The sequence below is a fragment of the Fukomys damarensis genome, unplaced genomic scaffold (assembly GCF_012274545.1).
Source record: "Fukomys damarensis isolate Sample0158 unplaced genomic scaffold, DMR_v1.0_HiC HiC_scaffold_13, whole genome shotgun sequence".
Taxonomy (NCBI): domain Eukaryota; kingdom Metazoa; phylum Chordata; class Mammalia; order Rodentia; family Bathyergidae; genus Fukomys; species Fukomys damarensis.
In genome coordinates this window covers 22,063,005-22,083,665 of record NW_022900925.1, presented here as the reverse complement: position 1 = coordinate 22,083,665, position 20,661 = coordinate 22,063,005, and the positions used below count along the sequence as shown (strand labels likewise).

Genomic DNA, 20,661 nt, shown 5'->3' with positions numbered 1-20,661 from the left:
CAGAGAAGGAAACAGGCTGGCCCAGGCTCACACAGTAGTCAACGGAGGAATTCAGGCCTTTGCCTGCCAGTTCTGTGCCTCTCGCCCGTGAGGGCGGCTCAGCCCAGGACCTGCAAATAGCTCAGCTTCCTCCCTCACTGCATGCTTGCAACAGGGGTCTCAGGCAGTGTTCTTTCTCCCAGGAGAGACTCTGTCATTCGCCTTATGCCCAGGGCTGGGCTCTCAACTGTGCCAGAATTGACAGATTCAGACGATGAGGAAGCTATTATTTCAACCATTGGGAGCATTTGGGGCCTTATCATAACCCAGCTCATGGCTTCTATTTCCTAGTGGAGAAAGCTGAAGCAGCAAGGTTCAGCGGTTGTTCTAGGACAAGCTGCTTTGATGCTTTGGCTCAGCCCAGAGTCCACCCTCCTCTGGGTACCATGTGTTCTTCTGTGCATGCTTTCAGCAGACCCAGGACCAGGTTTTGAGCTCTGTCTGGCTCTGGCCACTATGTGGCCCCTGCCTCTCTTGCAGGCAGTAGCTTTATACCTTATCTGATATTTCTTTGCCCTCTGGCCCTGGTCAGAGCCTGGCCACAATGGGCACTCCTGGTGAGGTGACATCAGACTTGTCTCACAGTCCTGCCATCACCACCCTCAGGGCATATCAGCAGCTGCTTGGCTGAATAATTCATGAGGCCTTGTTTACTCTTCCCTTCTGGCTATTAGTGGCTCTGGGAAACCCACCACAGCCCGCCCCATCCAGGGTGCAGCTACCTTGCCTTCCACCCTCTCTCCAGTTCAGCCACCAGAAAGTCCCTCCAGGGCTGGGCTGCTCATTGGCCCTGAATTATTCAGGCCTTGTTTGGCTGAAGCAATGGTATTTCTGGGCTATGGGGTTTGTCCCATTTGGGGAGCACACAGAGGAAGAAGACGTGAGACAAAGTGGACTCTGACTCCACCACCACCCAAACTGAAGCTCACTCTCTGTTGGATTCAGGGTCCTCTGCCAGTTGCGAGCCTCAGGGAGAGACGCCTAGGTGAGGATTCCCAATACCTGAATGCAGAGAACAGCTCACAGTGCACCACTGGGGCTTAGGTTGCATGTCACCTTCCAGGCCTCTGCTAAACAGCAAGGGATGACACACTCTAGTCCATGGACCAAGACCCCAGCTGGAGTCAGACAGCTCGGGGTGAGTCCTGGTTTCTTTTTCAGCTGAGTCACTGTGGCCAGTTCTTTAACCTCCCAAGCTGCAGTCTCTTCATCTGTGAGATCGTGATGACAGCCACATCCCAGAGCCCACACATCCAACCTGATGTAAGGTACCAACTGCTCTACCAACCCACCTCACTGTATGCCTGGTCATTAGTTTGCCTCTTTTATGCTCCTGAGAACTTCCTGTAGAAAGGCACCAGGTTATATTTTCTTCTGTATCTTAAGAACTAGCAGCTTCTAGTATATGCTTGGTAAATGCTTGTTGAATGAAAGAATAAACGAGTATGTGAAGAATTGCTCCCCAGAGCTGCAATGGGCTGATTGATGAGGCAGTGAGTCAGCCCCTTATTGCTGGGAGTGTTCCACTGGGTCACAATTCACCAGCATACACAGCGAGGATTGATGCCTGGCTTGAAAGATGCTCTCGAAGCCTCCTCCTCCCTCATTAAGAGGCTGCGCTTCTCGGATTCAGTGAGTAAATGTGGCCGGTAGGAGCTGGGGAGGAGAGTGGAGGACGGGGACCTGAGTGACAGCAGAAATAATGGCGATGAGAAGGGGCCAAGTCCCCTGACTTGAGGTGGGGTAAGGTAAAGAGTAGAAATGGGCAATATATTGGTCTAGTCTATCAGACATTGTGCCCCTCGAGGCAGGGAATTATGGGCTTTCTGTCTGCATTCCTGGTGCCTGGCATATATATATAGTCGGTGTGAGATAGAATGAGTGTTATTGGTCCTTGGACCATCAGGCGGTCTCAGGCCCTATCCTCTTCCTAACCCAGCACACAGATATCTCCTTTGCCTGAACTGCCTTCTGTGGCCTTTCTACCTTGCGCTTTGTCTCGGTTTCTCCGGTCGCAGAAATGGGTCACATGGGTTGTTTCCCTTCTCCCGGAACATCATCTGAACTGGCCTGTCCCATCCTTACTGCTGGAAGAAGGCAGGCAGGCCAGGCTGCCTGGCTGGCAGCTGCCCTCAGGCTTCTGGGTGCCACAGTCACGGGGTACGGTGCCGACGCTGTAAAGCACTGATAAGCTATTTTGATATTTCTGTTGCTTTCAGAAAGACAGCTTCCAACATTCAAGACCAGGTGGTGCTGGTCTTTTTTTGGAGGTGCTAATTAATAATTTAACTTCATATAATGATAATTTTATCTTGTTGCAGTTTGTGGATTTATGATTAGCTCATCCATCCGGTGCCGGGTGCTCAGCTTGAAGTGTCTCTTGCGGTCTGTCTGCCGCACGTGCTGCTGGGAAAATTTTCCCACGGGAGAGTGGCCCAGGGAGCGACGTGGGCATGGATAGTCTCCCAGACACATTTCCTCCGTGGGTTTCAGACTGTGGGGCTGGATGGTTTCCTGGAGTCTCTCAAGAGCTCTTTGGTCTGGGAACAGGAGAACGGAGCCAGTGACCGCTCAGCTTTGATCGTCTTGGCGTCTCTGGAAACGGATATCTGGGAAAGCTGGTCTCACAGACTGTCACAGTGGGAAGGGCCCCAAGATCATGTCACAGCATGTCCAATCTCCTCCTTTACAGTCAGGGAAACTGGGGTTAGGGCCAGGGAGGGACAGCATAGGGTTCTGCAGCAGCCAGTCGTAGAGCTCGTTTTGAACCCAGATCTCTTTCTGCACCCCAGATAAGTCCCGCTGTCCGGTGCACATCTCAGCCTCAGCTAATCAACCCTGAAGGGACTGAGCATGCAGTGGGAAGTGATTCAGGAAACAAGGCTGGGCCCTCTCAACAGTTCCCAAACTGACTTTGCTTCTGGTAGCTCAAAACCCATGAGCCCAGCAAGGATAATTAGGGTGCTGGGGGCCCTCCTGAATGTACACACAACCCTTTTATGGACTTAAATTGTCTTTTATAGGCACTGGCATTGAAGCCCCTATTGTCCAGAGTGGGTGTGATCTATCAGCAGACTTGGAAAAGGCAACAGAAGAACTGGAGGCAACAGGAGGGGTGGGATTTAGCTGAGGAGATGGGAGAACATTCCAGAATTGAATGGAAAGAGGAAGGCTTCAGCCTTAAAACCATGGTAAGGGGAAAAAATGAGAACCAAGACTTGTCATGTAGAGGTACAAGATCGCAACAATGAATGTGACTGTACTGTATCTCTAAAATGTACCAAAAAACTCAATTAAAGCTGAAAAAAAAAACATGGGACATGTGAGGACACAGTGGGACTGGAGGAGGAGTCCAGACCAGGTTACAAAGGGCTGCTTCAGTGTTGTCTTCAGCCTCTGAAGGAGTTGGCGCCAGGTGGGCTCAGCAATTTAGGAGAGACCTTTTGCCTGCAGGGGCTTTAGTTTACTCTTAGCACACTAGAAGAGCATGGACAGGGTATTAGTGGCTGCATCTGTGCCTAGGCTGGGTGGAGGCTCTGCTGAGTCTCCTCTGACTGCTGGGCAGAGCTAGGGAGCAGGAGGAGGCTGTTGGGCTCCTCCCCTCTGCTCACCCAGGCTCTCCTTCTATCCAAAGCTGGGCTGCTGACCAGGGCCCAGGTTGGCCTTAGTCCATGCTAATGAGATGCTAAAGTAGAAGACCAGATTGGCTGCACCATCTGAGTCTTTGGGGACCCTCTTGACAGATCGAGAAACCCTCCAGCCACTCTGGGCAGCCTGAGCTCTAAGCCAGGATGTTTCTCTAGCGATTGTGCCTGTCGCATATCATTATAGTTGATGCCCACAGCACCTGCCAGGCGCCCAGGCAGAGCCAGTCATGTTGTCTTCTTGAGACCCCAGGGAGGCTGGTTCCTGGTCTGGCAGAGTCATGGGGACTTGTGAGGCTCTGGCCATGGCCTTGCCCATTCTGGATGCCCTTGGCTGTAGCTTGGCGTGCACAAACTCACAAGGACCCCTCCTGCTCTTGCTCAGAACAATATGGCTACATTTGTTTTGATTTTTCCAATCTGTGATAGTTTGTATTCAAATACATCTCAATGGTGACACAATTTCTCCCCTGGATGCTTGGAATTCAAGAACCTTGGAAGGCTGGATCAGAAAGGGTTCTTAATGGTCAGGCTTTAAAAAATCCTTAATTTTTTGTTTGCCTTAAGAAATGTCCAAATAAGATACATACAAATCTTCCAAAATTGTCAAAAGGCTTATAATAGAAAAGCACTCTTTCCCCACATTTTCTACCTCCACTCTTGCTTTCAGGACAACACATTTTTAACTCTTTCAACTGCTTTTTTTGATGTTTGCTTTTCTATTTTTAATAATATGCATTTGCTGCTATTTTTGCTTTATCAGTGTTAAAAATCATCAACTTTCTGCTATGGTATGTCTATCCTCTTTTTTATATAGTCATATTACATTTCTTAGTCAAATTTAGAGCAATATTATGAAGGTGTAAATGGAGCTCACTTACAGTTAAGCAATAGGCTCTGTTATTTTCTTCCTATGCTGAGTGTCCTCTGACTGCTGGGCAGTCATTTTTCCCCCCTCTGGTGTGGTAGAAACAGTTAATGCTCATCAGCTTTCCAACTGTCCCCCTCTATTCCCCAACTTCCTTTCCAGTTAGGTGGCCTGAATGATCTCTTTGGATTAAAGTAGTTAAGATCCCATGTCACTCTCCTGTCTCTCTTCCCTAGTGAGAAAGTTGGGCAGGTCATGGCTTCCATGTTGTGCAAATGCAAAAGAAAGGACTGCCTCTTTATCAGAATATAGTATAAGAGAGAAATAAACATGATGTATTGTGGCATCTAGCGTTAACCACTCCAACAAGTACATTCTGAAGCAATAATCACACTTCACTGGCATCATTTGAAAAAAAAAAACTTTCTGAGTATTGCATCAGATCTGCTATACCATAATTACTAGGATTTTTAGAAAAAGAATCAACACTTTTTCAGTGCTAGGGATTGAATGTAGGGCTTTGCACTTGTAGGTAAGCACTCTACTATTGAGCTACATCCCCAATCCCTAGGATTTTAAGCATTGTCTTAAGTCATTGATCATCAATCAATCACTTCTCTTTTCCTGGATTCTTTACCTCCTTGAGTCTTGAATTTCTTCTTTCAGTCTAGCCTATTACTCTCTATGCCTGGTGCAAAGCTTTTGTTCTGGGCGTTTCCCCTGCCAGTCTCCTGTGCTGAATACTGTTTTCTGGAGTCTACTTTCTTTGTTCACTTCTCAGATTTTTTTGGAGCACATCTTCTGGTAGCTTATTAAGTAAAGGCATTTGCAAAATAAGTTTTCTGAATCCTTATATGTCTAGAACAGTTTTATGTTGTCAAACCTTGTCTCAATTGTACATTAAGGTATAGAATTCTATATTAAAAATAACTTCCCCACAAATTTTGTCATTATTTAATATGTATCCATTATTGTACTTTGAGAAATTTTACATTTATATTTCTTTGTATGAAACCCGTCTTTTCTTTCTGGAAGCTTTCAAGATCAAGTCTTTGTCTATATAGTCTGAGATTTCTCAAAACTATGTCTTTGAGTGGATGTATTTATTGTTCTGAGCACTTGGTAGGACCTTTGATCTGAAAGTTCCTATGTTTTAGTGCAGGGAAATTCAAATTTATTTGAATTCTTTCTTTGATAATTCTTTATTCTATTTTTTTTTCATTATTTTGGGTACTAGCTCCCTGACTAATCCTTGCATGAGTTAACCATGGGTGTAATAAAATTGCATAACAACCCAATTCAAAACATGGTGGCTTAAAACATGATTGCTTATTCTCAAGCCTGAACTTGGATGGGTGGCTGTTAACTCTAACTGTGATTACTGACACATCTGTGAGTAGGTGAGATTTTGGTTGATTGAAGATGGGCTTTGCTGAGAGTTCGTCTCTGCTCCACATGTCTCTTTCCCTGCTCATAGGACCAATGCTTTTCTCATGAAGATGGTGTGGAGGGCCCAGTCACATAAGAGCTTTCCAAGCCTTTGGACACATACTATCTTTGATCCAAAACAAGTCTTATGGAGAAACCCAAAGTCAAAAAACAACTTCAGTAGGAGGAGCTTCAAGATTATGTGGAAAACGATTTGGATATTGGGATGAGTTAATAATTAAGCCAATTGATAAAAAAATCTAGCACAATTTGTTAAGTCATAGATTTCTTTTTCCATGTCTTTGCCACTTTGGTTTAGTTTCAAAAATATTTTTTGACACTATTTTCCAGTACTTGGTCTATATTTTCTCTATATTTTTGTTTTAAATTTTCTACAGCTCTTTCTTGTACTCTCTTTTTCTTTTTCCATAGCATCTTATTCCTAGCATATAAATGCAATATCTTTTCTATCTCTTTTAAAATATTTATTAGAGTTTTTCTGAAAGACTTTCAAGCAATTTTTCAGCATTAATTCTTTGGCCGTCTCCCTGCCTTTGATGTACTTGGTCTCTGCCTTGGTGGTATTGCATGTAGCATGAGTGATCTAGAGGGTGAGCTTGGAGGCAGACTTGGAGGTACACAGCTTGTCCTATGGCTTACTAACAGTATGCCTGTACTTGGGGTTGACTTCTTTTTCTCCTCAAGATTCTCATGTATAAAATGGGGACAGAACAAGGCTATTTCATAGAATACTGGGATGATTAGGAAAGTTATTGCATGGACAATTCCTGGGAACATCCCCAGTGAACATTGTGAAGACTTAGGTATCAGTTTTCTACCTCAAAGTCCCTTTCCAAGTAAACATACAGCATTGAAAAGCTAATGATTAGAAGTTTCCTAGTCTGTGGTGAAACTGGGGAAAGCTGAGCTTCAGTGTGTAGTGTTGGGTGGGCAGGCTACACTTGGAACTGAAAGTCATGTTAACATTTTAAGCCTATCCTCTACTCATGGAGATGGCTTTCTAGTACAGTTGGCAGTGAGGTGTTCTGATTTCTGAGAGCCTGGGGCTCCTAGGTACTTCAATTCAGACTCCACTTAGCCCACTGTATCAGTTAGGGTTCATTAGAAGAACACATATAAATGGCTGCCTGTGGAGTCAGGGGTGGAAGAATTAAAAATGGCTGTCTGCTCAAAGGAGAGGCAGAAGATGTAGTTGAAGGCTGAAGGCCTGGAGCTCACTGAAGAGTCTAATGTGAGTCTATGTTGGAAAGCCAGGCTAAAGAATCTGGGTTGGAAGCCTGAAGAAGCTGGAGACCAGTGTCCAAAGGAAGAATCAAAGACTGAGCTCCTTCTCTGAAGAACAGAAGGGAATACTTTCTTCTTCTTCTTTCCCTTTTTATTCCATCCAGGCTACAAAGCTATTGGTTGGTGCTGCCCACACGTAACTAGGGTGGGTCTTCCTCAGTTTGTGGTGTACATGTCAACCATCCACAGATACAACCGGAATTGTGCTCCATGAATCTGCTAGGAGTTTCCTCATCCATTCAAGTCGACATATCACAATTAATGATCAAACCCCTATTTTCTATCACCAGATCACTCTCACCTCTTGTACCTGGAGCCTTCCAGGCCTGAGATCCTGAGGGGTTTGTCATTATTTTGGTGGTTCTAGGAGAGATAGGGGAGAAAAGTACATCTTTAGGTAGAGGTCAGAGCCATGCTTTTAACTGCTTTGGCTGCAGAAACTCTTGGTCAAAGATACTTCCTGACAGCCAGTACACAGGGCAAAGGAAAGCAGAGCTGTGGGACCGGGCAAGTGAAGTATGGGGACCCCGCTGTCTCCAGCAACAGTACCCTGAGACACTGGCTGCTGGAACTTCAGCGATTTGAAGATGCAACTGAGATGCAACCATTCCTGTCCTTGCCTCGTAGACCCCAGGCCCAGAGAGAAAAGTGTCTGGAATCTGGCCTGTGACCCCCTGGCTCAAAGCTCTTCCTTCCACATTTTATGGCTTCCAAGTAGAGGTGATGGTAGTTGATCTCCATTCATTGTTCTCAAAAATTTAAAGTCCCAACTTCCTCCCCCAAACTCCTTCCAGGTCTATTTTCTCTGATCCTATCTTGATATTCTATTTTCATTCCACCACCTCTGGGGATAATAACAGGGGGCACATAATTGCTACCCACTGGCAAAGTAGCTCTACCTTTTATTTGTCCTAAAGTGTTCTCTTCCCATCATTTGGCCCCCATCAGCCTCTGTGACCTAAGCTCCAAGTGGCCCCCATTGGAGTAACAGTGTCCCAGGCAGTGGAGCTGCTAACTGCTCCCCTTACCCTCATCCCACAATTTTAAAAAGCCTCTCAGGTGGAGAACACCTCCATCCTTCCATTCTCCTCTCTCCAGGGCAAAATTCTGTCATCTCTCCAGATTCAGCACAGATGCCACCTTTTTGGAGAAGCCTTAGTTTGAGTAAGTTTCTTGATCCCTGGAGCCTCATTTATTCATCTGTGAAATGGGCAGCATGGGACCTGCCTTCCTTTGGGGAAGAACAAATATGCTTATGTAGGAACTGGCAAACTGCTGGGTGCTCACGTACACAATGACTCCATGAATTTTAGCTGTTATTACTGTGTGTGCATCTATTGTAAAAATGTCCCATTCTGCCTTTTGGTGTATGTCTAATTTCTCCACTAAACCAGTGGGTCTCAGCTCTGACTGCACAGTAGAATCACCCCAGAGGCTTTTTACAGCCACGGATGCCCGAGTCTCACTCCACACTTGATCTTAGCCAAAAGGCCGAGAAGCGATCCGAGTCTCACTCCAGATCAACTGACTATGAATCTCAGTGGCTGGGGTTTTAAGAACTAACGGAGAAAGCTGAACTGGAATATGAACTGCTGAGAGCAAGGATCAGACACTGCTCATTTTAATATCATGTGTAGTACCTAGTATCCCATAGCTGTTGAGTGAATGACTAAAGGAGTGAGCGTTAGACACAATATCAAATGGAATGAAAGAATCTTTGTAGGTATGAAATTTGCAGTGAGTTCATTGAGACCAGACCCATCCTGAATGTAATAGAGGCCCCTCAGAGGGATCTGAGAGGCTTGCGCATGCTTGGGGGTATAGACCTTCCTCTAGGACTGGGAGGGAGTCACATTTATGTATATCTAGCCTGCAGTTTACAAAGTGATTTTATTAGACCTCATCACAGTCCCACTAATGAAGCCTGATTATTCTTAGTCCTACTAGTAGCTCAGTGGGTGGATGAGGAAACTGTGGCCCAGAGACACTGGGGTGCCCAAAGTCAGAGGGCTGAAAAGCCAGGCCATGGGCTTGTGTCTCCAAATACCTGATGCCATTTTCAGTCATTTTGTTTGGAATGAAGTTTGGAGCCACCCATGCTGGCTTCTGAGAGTGCAGAGGGGAGGCAGAGAAATGGAATTCATTGTCTTTAAATTTTGTTCGGTGAAGTTGGAGCCACCCATGCTGGCTTCTGAGAGTGCAGAGGGGAGGCAGAGAAATGGAATTCATTGTCTTTAAAGGTCCAGTTCCTTTTGTGAAAGTGGGGATGGAGACCTGGTATGGAATTCCTCTGTGTATGTAGAGACATGCTCACATGTGTGCACATACTAGTTTGTGCTGCCACATGGGTGACCACATTTTGTACTTGCTGCCGATATATGACATGTGTGGCTATGCACATGTGCCTGGGGGTGTGCTGTCCTGGGGACTTTGTGTTGTTCTTGTCATGTTGAGTGTGTGTACTGTGCACATGCTGTGACTTTGGAGGCCTCTTGGAACCTCAAAGCCTGCTCTTTTAGCCATCAGGAAGCCCACCAGATCTGGCAGTCCAAGGATCAAAGAAGGGGCATGAAGGAGGATACCCTCTCCCCATGCTGAGGCCTCCCCTTTCTCTGCCAAGCACCTTGTGCCTTTCCTCTTCCTGGCCTGCTGCTCCACCACAGTGGCTTTTTGCCAAAGAAAAAGAAGCAGGCGGTGTGTTCAGGAGGCTGCTCCCCTCACTGCCTTTTGCCTGCTGAGCCTTCCCGTCTGCCAGGCTCACTTCTGCAGGAAATTTCCCTGGGCACCTTACTCCCAACTGTGTGTTAATTGCTTATTCTCCAGCATCCCCATCCACTTTGGAACTGAGGGACAGGGTCACCTTGCTACAAACTTTACCCCAGTCCAAATAGTAAGAGAGAGAAGAGGTAGCTAGGAGTCAGAGGAGTAGGATAATGAAGAATCTAGGGCTGGGCTCTGTAGAAAGGGCTGAAACATCCAAATCTGACCCAAACTACTCCCCTACTTTCCTCTGTCCCTGCATCTAAAGGTACAATGGACTTGGTATGGTTTCGATCTTAAGTGTCCCCCAAAGGTCCACATGTTAAAGGTGTGGCCCTCACCTTGATGCTATTGGGAGTTGATGGAACCTTTAAGAGGTGGAGCCTAGTGGGAAGTTTTTAGGTCATTGGGGGTGTGCCTTTGAAAGGGATTATGGGACACCAGTCTCTTTCTCACTATCTTATTCTTATCCTGACCATGAGGTGAATGGTTTTGCACCACCACGCACTCCCTGCCATGATGTGCTACCCCATCTCCCCAGATATCTGAAGGCAATGCGTTCATCCAATCATGGACTGAAGCCTTCAAAATTCTGAGCCAAAATAAATGTTTTTTTAAAAATTGATTACTTCTGGTATTTGTTAAAGCAATTAAAAAAAAAACTCTTAACATAAGACTCATTTTGGGGTTGGAGATCTTTGAAAAGAGATGATGTATCTGGTTATCCAGAGAACTATAGGTGATGTATCATGAGTGTTTGGGTCTGAAGGAAATCTTCTCTAGAGGGCAGCAGGAAGTGGAGGGCTGGTGGCCCAGAGGGTTGTGCCTTGCCTGCTTTTGAGGCAGAGGAGTGGATTAGGTAAGTTCCTTTCCTCATTTTGTTCTCATTAGTGACTACAGCTCTCTGTCCCCTCTCTTTAGCTAGTCTGTCCTCTAGTCCTCAATTCTTTTTCCCTACCACTCATACCCACTTGCTGATTGTCTTGTTAGGCCTTTTATCTGTGGATCTAATGGCTTCTTACAGCATCTCTGGCAGTTCTTTTATGATGCTGAAGATGAACTGAGGCCTAAGGTAGAAATTCTTTCTTTTAAGGGCACAAGAGTCTTAGATTCTAGTTTTGACCATGTGACTCTGATACTGTGTGACCCTGGAGACATCATTAGTTCCCTCTATGTTTTGATTTTTTTATTGGTAAAATAACCAAAGACTTTGCGGATACCCTTGTGCTCCACAGAGGAGCATCACAGTGAATTTTCAGGGTTCCTCCGTGCATGGACCCAAGTCCAGGAACCAATGATTTTCACTGTAAAATAACCTCTTCCAAAGGAGGCTCAGGGACCATCAAAGGCACTGATGGCAACAGGAGGGCCATGATTGTGGGAAGAGGCAGTTTCCCAGTCTCAATCCCCAAGGACAAACCAGGTGGCCAGTGGTGGACTCTTCAGGATGACTGAGATAGAACTTACCAAGAGTGGAGAGACAGCCAGAGTCCACCAGACTGTGAGTTCCTGAGGGCATGTCTGGTTCTTCCTCTAGTTCTTTACATTCTGTCTCCTGCTGGTGCTAAGGGAATATTTGTTGAAGAAGTGAATAACTGAGTGGATAAGAGAGAATCAAACCGATCAGATAGAAAACTGAACAAAGAAGGGATCTTAGGTTGGTGGACCAGGGAGTAGGAAGGCGAATGATTAGAGGAAACTTACAAGTTAGAGCCTGCCTGGGTTATGTCATGGTGACAAACAAGTCCAGGACCAGAGATGCTAAAAGCAACAAAAGAGCATTATCTCTTATTCGTGCTACATGTTCATGAGGGTAGGCAGGGAGATTGCTTATTGCAGTGGCTCAAGCAATGTTCTGTCTTGAACATTGCCAGTCACTATGCAAAAGAAGGGAACTTTGAGGGTCTCACACTGATAGTTAAATAGTCAGAAAGTGACACTTCCATTTGCAATCCATGACCAGGCACATAGTTGCTTTTTCTCATGAGGCTTTGGTCAGAAATAATCACTCTGTACCTGCAACAACAACAGGACTGGAAAATGCAGTCCTACGGTGTACCTGGAAGACTGAGAGGTGGTAATGCTTGGTATAGTACCAGCAAGAGTGACTTAGAATTGGCCATGGAGAACTACAAGGGGAAGCTGACATTACAGATACTCACCAACCCAGAGCTCTGAGCCTGTGGATTGTGTTCCTTTAAGATCCTACATACTTGGGCAGGGTGGTACACACCTGTAGTGCAAGTACTGTGGGAAGCCAGGACAGGAATATCACAGGTTTGAGTTCAGCCTGGGTAAATTAGTGATTGAGCAAGACCCTGTCTCAAAAGAAAGAAAGAAAGAAAGAAAGAAAGAAAGAAAGAAAGAAAGAAAGAAAGTGAGAAAGAAAAAGAAAGAAAGAGAGAAATAAAAAGAACAAAAGAAAGAAAAAAGAAAGAAAGAAAGAGAAAAGAGTGGAGATGTAGCTCCACGTAAAGGTCCTGGGAGCTAATGGGGAAAGGCTGGTGGCGTGTAATTGAGCATCAACTGTGTGCCAGGCTACTCCGGTCACCAGAAATATAAAATAGATACAGCTTCTGCCCTGAGGGAGTCAACAATTAGATAAGAAACACTCAAGTATGAAATAGCATGACGATCTGATATCATGGATCCAAGTTGGAAATTTACCAGCTGAGAAAAGCGGAAACAGTATGACCGGCAGCTGCATTTGGTGGTTGCTCTGTTTTCTCCTGCTATCTCAAGGTTCAGGCTGCCTATACCCAGGCACAGGCCAGGACAATTAATGTTGTTTCTAGTTCCTGCCATTCCTGGGGGAGAACTAAAAACTGAACCCAGAGTTTTAAAAGTGCACTGATGTTGTCTCAGTAAGTTGTACGCTCTTATTAAAAAGACTATTCCATTCTGTTTATATTTTTAGATATATTTTCCTGGTGACATTGTGCAAGTCATGTTCTGAGCTCCCTGATCCAGTCAATAAGATATTAAACTGAGAGAAGTGGGGAGGGAGGGGGGAGAGGGAAGAGGGGAGAGGAGAGAGGAGAGCTTGCGAAGGAGAGGAAAATTGGACCTTTGTTAGGGTGAGAAGGTTTTACTTTTGAAACACTTAGAGGAAATTTTGGCCTTGTGCAATTTGGCTCAAATTAAGAAAATCAAAGAGCTTGTAGCACTGAACGTTGAATTAATACCAAATTAAGTGTCAGAAGAAGGAAAGCAAGGGAAAAATTGCACACGAATATTCACATATGAGCTACAACTTCACTAAGAATGATCACTGTGGATGGTCAAATCCTTTTATGATTCTATTTTCCCTCAGAATAGAGTCCAAGCTTCTCAGCTTGAATTTAAAAGACCTTCTTGACATTTCTCTGTCTTCCTCTCCATCTTTCTTTCCCTTCAAGCTCCACCAGCAATCTAGCTCTAGGTGGCCTTTCTTACATTTATCCAAACATGGTCATTCCTAGTGCGTTTCCATGTGCTGCTTTCTCATGTACCATCACTTGGCAAATTCCTCCTCTTCCTTGTGACTCTGGTGCAATATCTCCTACACTCGCAGCATCCATCCTGGCTCCTTTCCTCCCACTGGTGCACTGCTTTAAGCTGCTACTTTCCCTTGTTGAAACTTATCTCTCAGTGCTCGTCACCCCAGCCGATGGGTTTCTCTCTGCATGTCTCTCCAACTCAGCTGTAGAGTCCTTGAGAGCTATGATTGTATCGTTTTTCTCTTTCTATCTGTTACGCTTAGCATAAGACCTAGCACACAGCAAGGGTCAATATGTACTTCTATGATAAATTGGATGAGTGAATGAATGAATGAATGAATGAGGGCTTCCGAGTATAGCTTCCTATTCAGAACAAAAATTTCCTCACTCACTAGCGTTAGTAAGCCATGGCCCTTGGGCCAAGCTTGGCCATTGCCTGCTGGGTAAAGAAAGTTTGATCGAATCCCTGCCAAATCCATTTGCTCACAGGTTTTTGCACAGCAGTAGCAGAACTGAGTAGTTGTGACCCATGTAGAGTCATTTCTGGCTCTTTACAGAAAAGTTTGCCTACCACTGCTTTATGGCTTCGGCTTTTAATCTTTTGGTCTAGAAATCCCTTTGAGAATTTGATAAAAGCTTTGATATTGAATATATGCACATATACAGAGCATTTTGATTTCAATTTCATGAGGATCAATGACTCCTTGAAGCCCATTCATCAATCCTCTAAGGACGTATGGACACCAGATTAAAAATCCTGTGGCCCAAGGTGAGTGAAGCTGGAGCTGAGGAAGGGATGGAGTGTGGCATGAAGGTGGCTGGCTGGGTAGACCGGGCTAAAAGTCACAGCTCTCCAAATTGAAACTTAAAAGAGAATGCAGTGTCTGTAAGCCTCCCTGATATACTTGACCACCTTTCGTGCTATGGTCTGAATGCATGTGTCCCTCCAAAATGCATGTTGGAACCAAACCCCTCTGTGATAGTATTAAGGGGTGGGGCCCTTAGGAGGTGGTTAAGCCAAGGGAGGTGGGACTATCATGGAGGGATTAGTGACGTTATGAAAGAGCTGCACATACCAGAAAGACCTTGTTCCACCCATTCATCCCTTCTACTGTGTCAGAACATGGAGGACTGATACAGTGAGGCTGCGTCTTGGAAGCAGAGAGAACTGGTCCTCAGCAGACATGGAACCTGGCAGAACCTTGATCTTGGACTTCCCAGCCTCCTGAACACATTTCCACTCTTTATGAATTGCTTTGGCTCAGGTGTCCTGTGGTGGCAGCAGGAATGCAGTAGGCACTGCCTGTGCATCTCTGGTCCCAGGGAATTCCCTTCTGTGCATCACATTGCTGCTACAGAGAAGCCATCCTCACAGCCACCTGAACCTGTAACTTGAACACACGCATCCTCCTGTGTGTTGAGGCTGTGACCCGATGGGCATAAGTCCATTTTCTCAGCTGCCATGGAGAGCAAGGAGAAGCAGATGGCAAGGGAGAGCCCAACTGCCCCAATCTTCCAGAAAGCGTGAGATGCAGGGGAAGGGAAGAGGAGCCAGGACCATTATCATCCATCACAAACAGCTTTGCTTTCTTAAAAACAAGAGGTGGGCGGAGAATGCAAGTGTCTCAGAGCTAATGAAGTCATGAGCAATAGGAGGTGTTAGGCCTCTGGGAAGCAAATTGTGGGCCAAACGAGCTCATTTTTTCAGCAGAATTATTAAATTAGCAGATGAAAGAAAGACATTAGACATTATGAATTTTGCTTTTAGCAGAGCCCTTGACAGAGAGCTGCACAGATACTGGCTAAATTCATCTTGCTCGGGGTTGGGGGAGGCTGGCATCACTTGGATCCCCAACAGAGGACCAACAGTTCTGCAAGGGACACTGGGTGGGGTGAACCTCCGTGAACATCTGGGCCTTGGGGGCTTTAATCAGTCCCACAGCCCTCAGTAAGAAAGGATATTACCCCCAACTCAGAAAGGAAAATGTGCTCAGCGGGTGATGCACCCTGCCTCAGAGGTACAAAGCAGGCAACGGGGATCATGGGGAGACTCAGGCCTTAGCCCAAACCTGGGACACTTCCCTTGAGGGCAGGAGAGACGCCAGAGCTCATGGGGATGAGTGACAAATGGAGCAAAAAGAGAGAGCCAGGTAAGAGTTGGGCCAGGTAGGGTGGGCTGGAGGCTCCATTAGAAGCACTTGCTGAAGGGTTAGGAGGGACAGTGGGAGCGTAGCCCAGCTGCCTCTAATAGTTGTGTTTCAGGAATGTGTAATAAGTGGGCATCTGTTCAGAGAAGGGGCAGTGAGAAGAGTCCGTGCCATGTAGGGAATGGTTGAGTGAGCAAGCAGGGCTAGACTTCTTATTCAAATATTCAGAGACCTGTTCCAGAGCTTTCTGGCTACTGCTGTGGCCTCAGAGGGCTGAGTTGGATCAGCCAATTAGATCCGAATGAGGAGACAGAGAGAGCTTTTGAGCACCGGGACATCCAGCCTTGCAGGGAGAAAGCTCCTTATCACTGAAGACTTTTCAGAAGGGGCATACGAGTATGAGAAGCGATGAGGCAAGAGATCAGCTAAGGTCCCTGCCTCACTCTCTTTGGAAAGCAGACACAAGGGAAAGTGTTCCAACAGAAAAGACCCTCAGGTGTTTGGGGCTGGCTGGGTGAGTCTATTTATATCTAAGATATGCTAGTGACCAACATGTTTGAACACAGAAGGACTGGACTCAGTGACTCCTGGGAACAATGCCAACCTTGACGATGCTCCCTCAGTCGAGGGATATGAAGGTGCAGGCTGGAGCCCCTGTTCCCAGCCAGCTGGAGCATGGAAGAGGACTCCTCCGTACCATGCCAAGGCTTGCCTTGTGCTATGCCAGCCCAGAGAGCCCAAGTGGTCTTCCCCGAAGGTTTCTCCTAGGCAGCAGGGCTGAGGGAACTGAGTCTTTCCCAGATCTTCCACGCACAGGGTGGGTTGGAGGAGCTGCCCCCAGAGAACCTTCTTTAATGGTAGAGTCCATCAAAACTAGGAAACAAGAGGGGAGGCAAGGAAGGAAGTGAATGAGAAAGGACTATGGTCCAACCCAGCTTCCAGACATTTTTGTGGTTCTACTGTGTGCCTGCATCCAAGACAGACAGAAAATGAGCTGTGGGATGCTTGTCATACACCAGAAAGACATAGTCACCTATCTTTCTAAGACAATCAAGCCACAGCAGAGGTCCTTCAGAAAGGACAGAGCAGGTGATAGGCTTGCTCACAGCCATGAGAGCCCTGACCACCTGTGTCCAGGGTACATATGAGGCATCCTTTAGAGCCAGCTTCATGGCACTGCAGACGCTTAACTTTGGGGGCTGGAAGAAGGGAAGAAAGTGCACTATAGGTGTGGTAAATGGTGAGGGGCTTAGGAAGTCGAGGGACTACATGACACAGGGCTTTGTATGCCAAAAAGGCACTTAGTAGTGGAGGCTGATGCTACTGAAGGAAATCATTCCTCATAGGAAAGTGAGAGTTCCATGTGGGAGAAGAGCAAGCTCAGAATCAAGAGTCAGGTGCTTGAATGTGAAGGCAGGACTGCAGGAGAAGAGATGGAAGCCAGAAGGCCAAGGAGGGGCTTGTAGCACAAACCCAGAAGTAATGGAGAAGAGCAGAAGGTTCTTCAAGTGTGTATGCATGTGCACACCCCCAAGGAAGCTCTTCTTGCTCCCAGTGTACACATTTGGGGAAGCATGTTGACATGTTGGTGTGGTGTCTGACACTGTGCCTCAGGGTGTGTGGTGTTTGTCTTACTCTGAAGGGTGTGCATGTCGGACCAGGAGCTGTGCAGCTCTTGTTCTGCATGTGTGAGCATGTGTGTCTGCATGTGCAATCCTGCTCCTAGGCTGCAGAGAAAAGTCACACAGGCAGACCTTGCCACAGCCCTGAAGTCCAGACTCCTGTCTTCCTTAATTTCCCCTATAGCTCTCCTGCCAGCACTTCTTCTAATGAGGTGGATACCGCACCTAGTACACTGTGGGGTGGCTGCATGCATCTCATTGGAGCCCATAGCCATCTCCCTCATCTGTCCTTAAGCTCTGGATCACACACCACGTGGACCAGGAGGGGTGACACTGTCCTTGCTAGTGCTCCCTCAGCAGAGGGATGTGAGGATGCAGGTTAGAAACCTTGCTCCTGGCTGTGGCACAGAAGAGGACCACTCCCCACCATGCCAAGGCTTCCCTTATGCTGTGCCAGCTCCACTCTCCCAAGAGGTCTCCTCTGAGTCTAAGACACATTGAGCTTGCCATTCCTGAGACCTGAACTGAGGGGCAGGCCCTAGCTGCTCTGAGGATAGCCCAGAGGGGGCTAAAACACTTTGTCATTAGAGTGACATCCCAGGCCACAGAGCCCAGTACTGGGCCTGCTCTTTACCCCCTAAATGACTTTGGGGAAGATCCTTTCCAGCTTTAATTCTTCCCCATGTTGAATGGGCTCAGGTTGTTTGGTTTGGACTCTGGTGGCGGGGATGGGAGAATAGGGGGGCCACCGTCCTTTCTGCTGCACTGTGGAGTCCCATGGCCAGCGTCAGGTGGACAAACCCTCTGCCAGAGGTAGAATGCTCAACAGTTGCTGCCTGCAGGAACAAGGCCCCTGCTCATGGCGTTTGCCGATTTCTCTGGTGTAAACGCTCCTGCCATGACTGATTCAAACCGCTGAACGCAGAGCTAGAAAAGATGTGCAGAATCTGCTCTCATGGAGCCAGTAGCGGTTGGCTGCAGCGCACAGCTGTCTTCATGTCGAGCACCATGACAGCCCAGCCAGAGGAAGAATCTACGTCAAGGTCAGGCCAGAGGCACAGGCTTGAGGGCCCAGAGTGGGGTCTGAGCCAGAGGTGAGGCCGTACACGACAGCAATGAATCTGGGTGTGAGGCCCTGGGGAGATGAAACGTGGACTTGGACGCGTGACGTGTGAGGAGGTCCAGGGCTGGCCGGCGGCTCAGGACAGAACCACACGGTGCAGGTGGAAGAATCTACGTCAAGGTCAGGCCAGAGGCACAGGCTTGAGGGCCCAGAGTGGGGTCTGAGCCAGAGGTGAGGCCGTACACGACAGCAATGAATCTGGGTGTGAGGCCCTGGGGAGATGAAACGTGGACTTGGACGCGTGACGTGTGAGGAGGTCCAGGGCTGGCCGGCGGCTCAGGACAGAACCACACGGTGCAGGTGATGTGCCAGATATTGAGCCAGTAGCGGTCGGCTGCAGCGCACAGCTGTGTTCATCTCGAGCACCATGACAGCCCAGCCAGAGGAAGAATCTACGTCAAGGTCAGGCAAGAGGCACGAGGCTTGAGGGCCCAGAGTGGGGTCTGAGCCAGAGGTGAGGCCATACACGACAGAAATGAATCTGGGTGTGAGGCCCTGGGGAGATGAAAAGTGGACTTGGAAGCGTGACGTGTGAGGAGGTCCAGGGCTGGCCGGCGGCTCAGGACAGAACCACACGGTGCAGGTGATGTGCCAGCACGTCTGGAATACGAGATTGCCTCCTACTGTCCAAGCTGTGGAAGGAGAGGAGGCAGACGTGACGACGAGGCTGCTGGTCAGACGGACAGGTGTTCCCTGAGTAGCGGGATGACGTGTGAGCAGGCCCAGCCAGGGAAGGGCAAACCCAATCTCTGTAATTGTTAGTGCATCAATTCTGGTGACAGTCCCACGGGGATGATGCCAAGGGCCCGGGGAGGGGGATGCCCTGGCTGACATCATCTGCTATTTCTGGGCCTATTCACAGCCTCCTCCAGTGGGAACTTCCTTTCAGGAGACAAATCATTCAGTCTTCTCACAACTACCTCATCCTCCTGAAAAACAGAGGGAATCTGAGTTCATAGAGCCAGGTGAGGTGTGTATGTCCTCTGGAGATGGGACAGGAGTGGAGAGAAGCACGTGAACCTTGAAGTCTCTTGGGCCAGGGTTCAAATCTTACCTCTTCCCCTTATTAGCTGAAGGGCTGTGGGGATGTCATTTTACTTTTCTGACTTTCCGTTCCCTCAAGTGGGCAAATAATATACACTCATTTCTCTTTTGCCCCCCCACCCCCATCTAAAGAATATGCTCTCAATGGCCAGTCTGTGGTAGTTTCCAGAAGGAGATGTAGACCCCCTTCTGGCTCCTTCCCTGGCTCTATGATGAGGGCCTCATAAGGCTGGGGATGTAGGGGCCAGTTGAGGGGAACAAGGAGAGGATGGAAGGAGATGCAGGCTCTTCAGTGGGGTGGGGAAACTGGCTGTGTGGGTGTGGTCAAGGCTCAGAGCCTCCTAGGAACTCATGCCCCATGAAGGGCTTAGAGGCCATTAGGCAGACTGGGTCTTCAGAGGTACAAGCCTGCCTATCTGGCTGGCTTCTTTCTTGCCTAAGGCCTGGCTCTGTCTGTCTGTCCCAAGTGTCTGCCCATCTGTCCTAATGGGACACTCCACATGTCTTTTTGTCTCATTGGGTTTATTGGTATATTTTAGGTATACAGTACAGTTACATTCATCACTGGGATCTTGTACCTTTACATGACAGGTCTTGGTTCTCATTTTTTCCTCTTGTCCCTGCCCTCCCTTCACCCCCTCCTCTCCTCCCCATTTACAAACACCTTTTTTCCAGTTTTCATTTTCTCGTGTTTTTTCTTTTCCCTTATTACCCTCCCCCTATCCTTCCACCCCATAAGTCTTGATCCCTCCCTGCTGCCTGCATTTTTGCTGAAGCCTGCCTGATATCCTGTCCGTCTGTCAGTCTGCTGTGATCTGGCTTCTCATTGCTCTGACTGCAGCTGATTTTCTTGCACCTGGGCTCCATCTTATGATGTGTGAGTGACAGAGAAGTGACAAATGAGAATGAGAGAGTGACAGACAGGAGAACACATACAGGGGGACGGAACACGTGAGCACACAGAGGGCTGGCAGCTGGGTTGTCCCCTTTGAGACAGGGTCACTCCAGGTCTCCCCGACCTCAAGGGAGTGCCTGGGCACCATCCCTGCCACAATGAAGTGCTCCCTGTCTGCATTCCTGACCACAGACAGGAGTGTCCCTGTGGAGGCTTTGCGGGGAGGGGAAGAGTGGAGGAGGGACAGTACCCATGGCAACCAATGGAGAGGTACATTTTCCATTCAGGAAGAACCTTTGTAACAATG

The 20,661-nt window shown here is 47.5% G+C and overlaps 1 protein-coding gene across 2 annotated transcripts in view; it reads left to right on the top strand.

The window, feature by feature from the left end:
• Positions 1-824: 824 nt before the first annotated feature.
• Ccl1 (C-C motif chemokine ligand 1) overlaps positions 825-20,661 on the top strand; it is a 107,830-nt gene continuing 87,993 nt past the window's right edge. The window contains exon 1 of one of the 2 annotated variants that reach the window (XM_033762896.1): positions 825-1,024. In XM_033762896.1, coding sequence (XP_033618787.1) covers positions 862-1,024 — 163 coding nt within the window. In that variant the 5' untranslated portion in view covers positions 825-861. Of the gene's footprint in view, positions 1,025-1,589; positions 1,672-20,661 lie in introns of those variants that run through there. The other variant, XR_004516965.1, reaches the window with a different exon arrangement.